The sequence below is a fragment of the Carlito syrichta genome, unplaced genomic scaffold (genome assembly GCF_000164805.1).
Source record: "Carlito syrichta isolate Samal-C Ts95f unplaced genomic scaffold, Tarsius_syrichta-2.0.1 Scaffold311780, whole genome shotgun sequence".
NCBI classification, from domain to species: domain Eukaryota; kingdom Metazoa; phylum Chordata; class Mammalia; order Primates; family Tarsiidae; genus Carlito; species Carlito syrichta.
In genome coordinates this window covers 662858-665045 of record NW_007255876.1, presented here as the reverse complement: position 1 = coordinate 665045, position 2188 = coordinate 662858, and the positions used below count along the sequence as shown (strand labels likewise).

At 39.2% G+C, this 2188-nt stretch overlaps 1 protein-coding gene across 2 annotated transcripts in view; it reads right to left on the bottom strand.

Moving 5' to 3' along the window:
- Window positions 1–370: 370 nt before the first annotated feature.
- The window catches only part of USO1 (USO1 vesicle transport factor), a 94288-nt gene continuing 92470 nt past the window's right edge, over window positions 371–2188 (bottom strand). For both annotated transcript variants that reach the window (XM_008069060.2, XM_021718069.1), the window contains 2 exons: window positions 1061–1276; window positions 371–550 (listed from right to left, as the gene is read on the bottom strand). In XM_008069060.2, coding sequence (XP_008067251.1) covers window positions 461–550; window positions 1061–1276 — 306 coding nt within the window. In that variant the 3' untranslated portion in view covers window positions 371–460. The remainder of the gene's footprint in view (window positions 551–1060; window positions 1277–2188) is intronic.

The window sequence follows — 2188 nt, the reverse complement described above, 5'->3', positions numbered from 1 at the left end:
ATTAAAAAAAACACATCGACAGTCCTTAATAGTGAAAATTTTCCACTTGGTTTCTAAATCTTTATTTTCTGTGGAGGCAAATGAAAGTACTCTTAAGATTCCACCTTCAAAGTTACAATATAATCTCTATCATTCCTAGAGATTTTTTTTTTTGAGTTGGAGTCTCATTCTGTTGCCCAGGCTGGAGTGTAGTGGCATGCTCCTGGTCATCGCAGCCTCAACCTGCTGGGCTCTGGCGATCCTTCCGCCTCAGCCTTCCAAGTTGCTGGAACTATAGGCGCGCGCTACCACACCCAGCTAATTTTTAAAAAAAATTTATTGTAAAGGCGAGGTTTCACCATGTTGCCTAGGCTGGTCTTGAACCCGCGGGATCAGGCAATCCTCTCGCCTCGGCCTCCCAAAGTGCTGGGATTACAGGCTTGAGCCACCATGCCCGGCCTTCGTTCCTAGAGATTTAAAGCTAGCTATGATCCTGGTCTTTGCCAGAATCTTCATTTTCATCATCCTCTTCTTCTTGGTCTCCAGATTCAAGTTCATCCTCTTCCTCAACCTGGAGGAAAAAGACATATTTAATATTATAAAGATTTGTTCACATCACATTCAACATATAATAATATATAGTTGATAAATTCTGTATCTTAGTAGTTACAGTGGAATACAAGCCATCTGACTCCTTTCATTTAATGCTCAAGGCTCCTTGTCATTTGTAATATAAATGAAATATATCAGTTAACTTTGCTTACAAATGTCTTTACCTCTTTCCATATTTAAACCAAACATAGCAAAGGATAATGACACACATGGGTGATAACAGTCTTGTTATACAATCAAATCAGCTCACTTTCTAGGCTCAAGGTCCAAAAGAAAACAGTCTATAAGTGCTGAAAACTGAACCTAATCTGTGTCTTAAATCAATTCACTGAACACAGTGAAAGCAATGTAGATGATACCATATTCATGAATTCACATATCTAAGCCTATAATACAGGCAAACTTTTCCATGTTTGCATTAGAAAAATAAAATAACACAGATTATTTTTGGAAACATTTTTAATCTTACTGGATGACCAAGTTCCTTGAGTTTATTCTTCAATGAAAGTATTTTCTGATCTTGATCAGCCAAGAGCACCAAGAGATCATCTTGTTCTTTTTTAGAATCTGTAATTTCCAACTCGAGTTTGTCTTTCTCATTTTGTAAAATGGCAATGGTACTATTAGATGAATCCAGCTGCTCTTTAATGGCAGTTCTTTCCTCAGACAGGGCTTTAATTTGATTCTAGGAAAAGAAAGGTGAAAGTCAATAATCTAAAATTAGCTTTCCTAGAGTTTTTAGTTTCTTTCTATGACAAATCATTGTACTTGTTCAATCTAAGGATCTCAGGGTTACAGGAGGTTTAAAACAAACCACATATTGGGTAACATGAGACTCTATTAGACTATTCATCAAAACTGGTTATTGTAAAAAAAATAGAGTTTAACATCCAAAAAAACAGTCTTAGCTAGCTATTCCTCAAAAAATCTTTAAGAGAAAAACAGCAGTATCATTTCAGATAGTCAGAGGAGTAACCAGATACACAAAACATTTTACAGCAGAAGCCTGGTTAGCATCAGAACCAGAACTCAAAAACTCAAGTTAATAAAGACTTATCCACTGGTGCAGTGGCTCCCGCCTATAAGCCCAGCACATTGGGAAGCAGAGGCGAGAAGACTGCTTGAATCTGGGGGTTCAAGACCAGCCCAGGCAACTTGGCGAGACCTCATCTCTAAAAAAAGAAAAAAAAAAAAAATTAGCCAGGATTGGTGATGCGTGCCTGTAGTCCCAGCTACTTGGAAAGCTGAGGCAGGAGGGTCTCCTGAGCCCAGCAAGCTAAGGCTGTGGTAGCCATGAGCGTGCTACTGCATGACTCAAAAACAAAGACTTATTCAAACTTCATGTGCACAATTAAATGGGAAGCAATAATAGCTTGAAACAAAACGTATGGTTTAAAAATAAAATAATTTGCCAGGCTCGGTGGCTCAGCCTGTAATCTTGTGCCTTGGGAGGCTGAGATAAGTGGGTTGCCTGAGCCCGTGGGTTCGAGACCCGCCTGGGCAACTTGGTGAGACCGCATCTCTACAATAAATAAAAAAAAAAATTAGCTGGGCGTGGTAGCGCGCACCTGTAGTTTCAGCTACTTGGAAGGCTGAG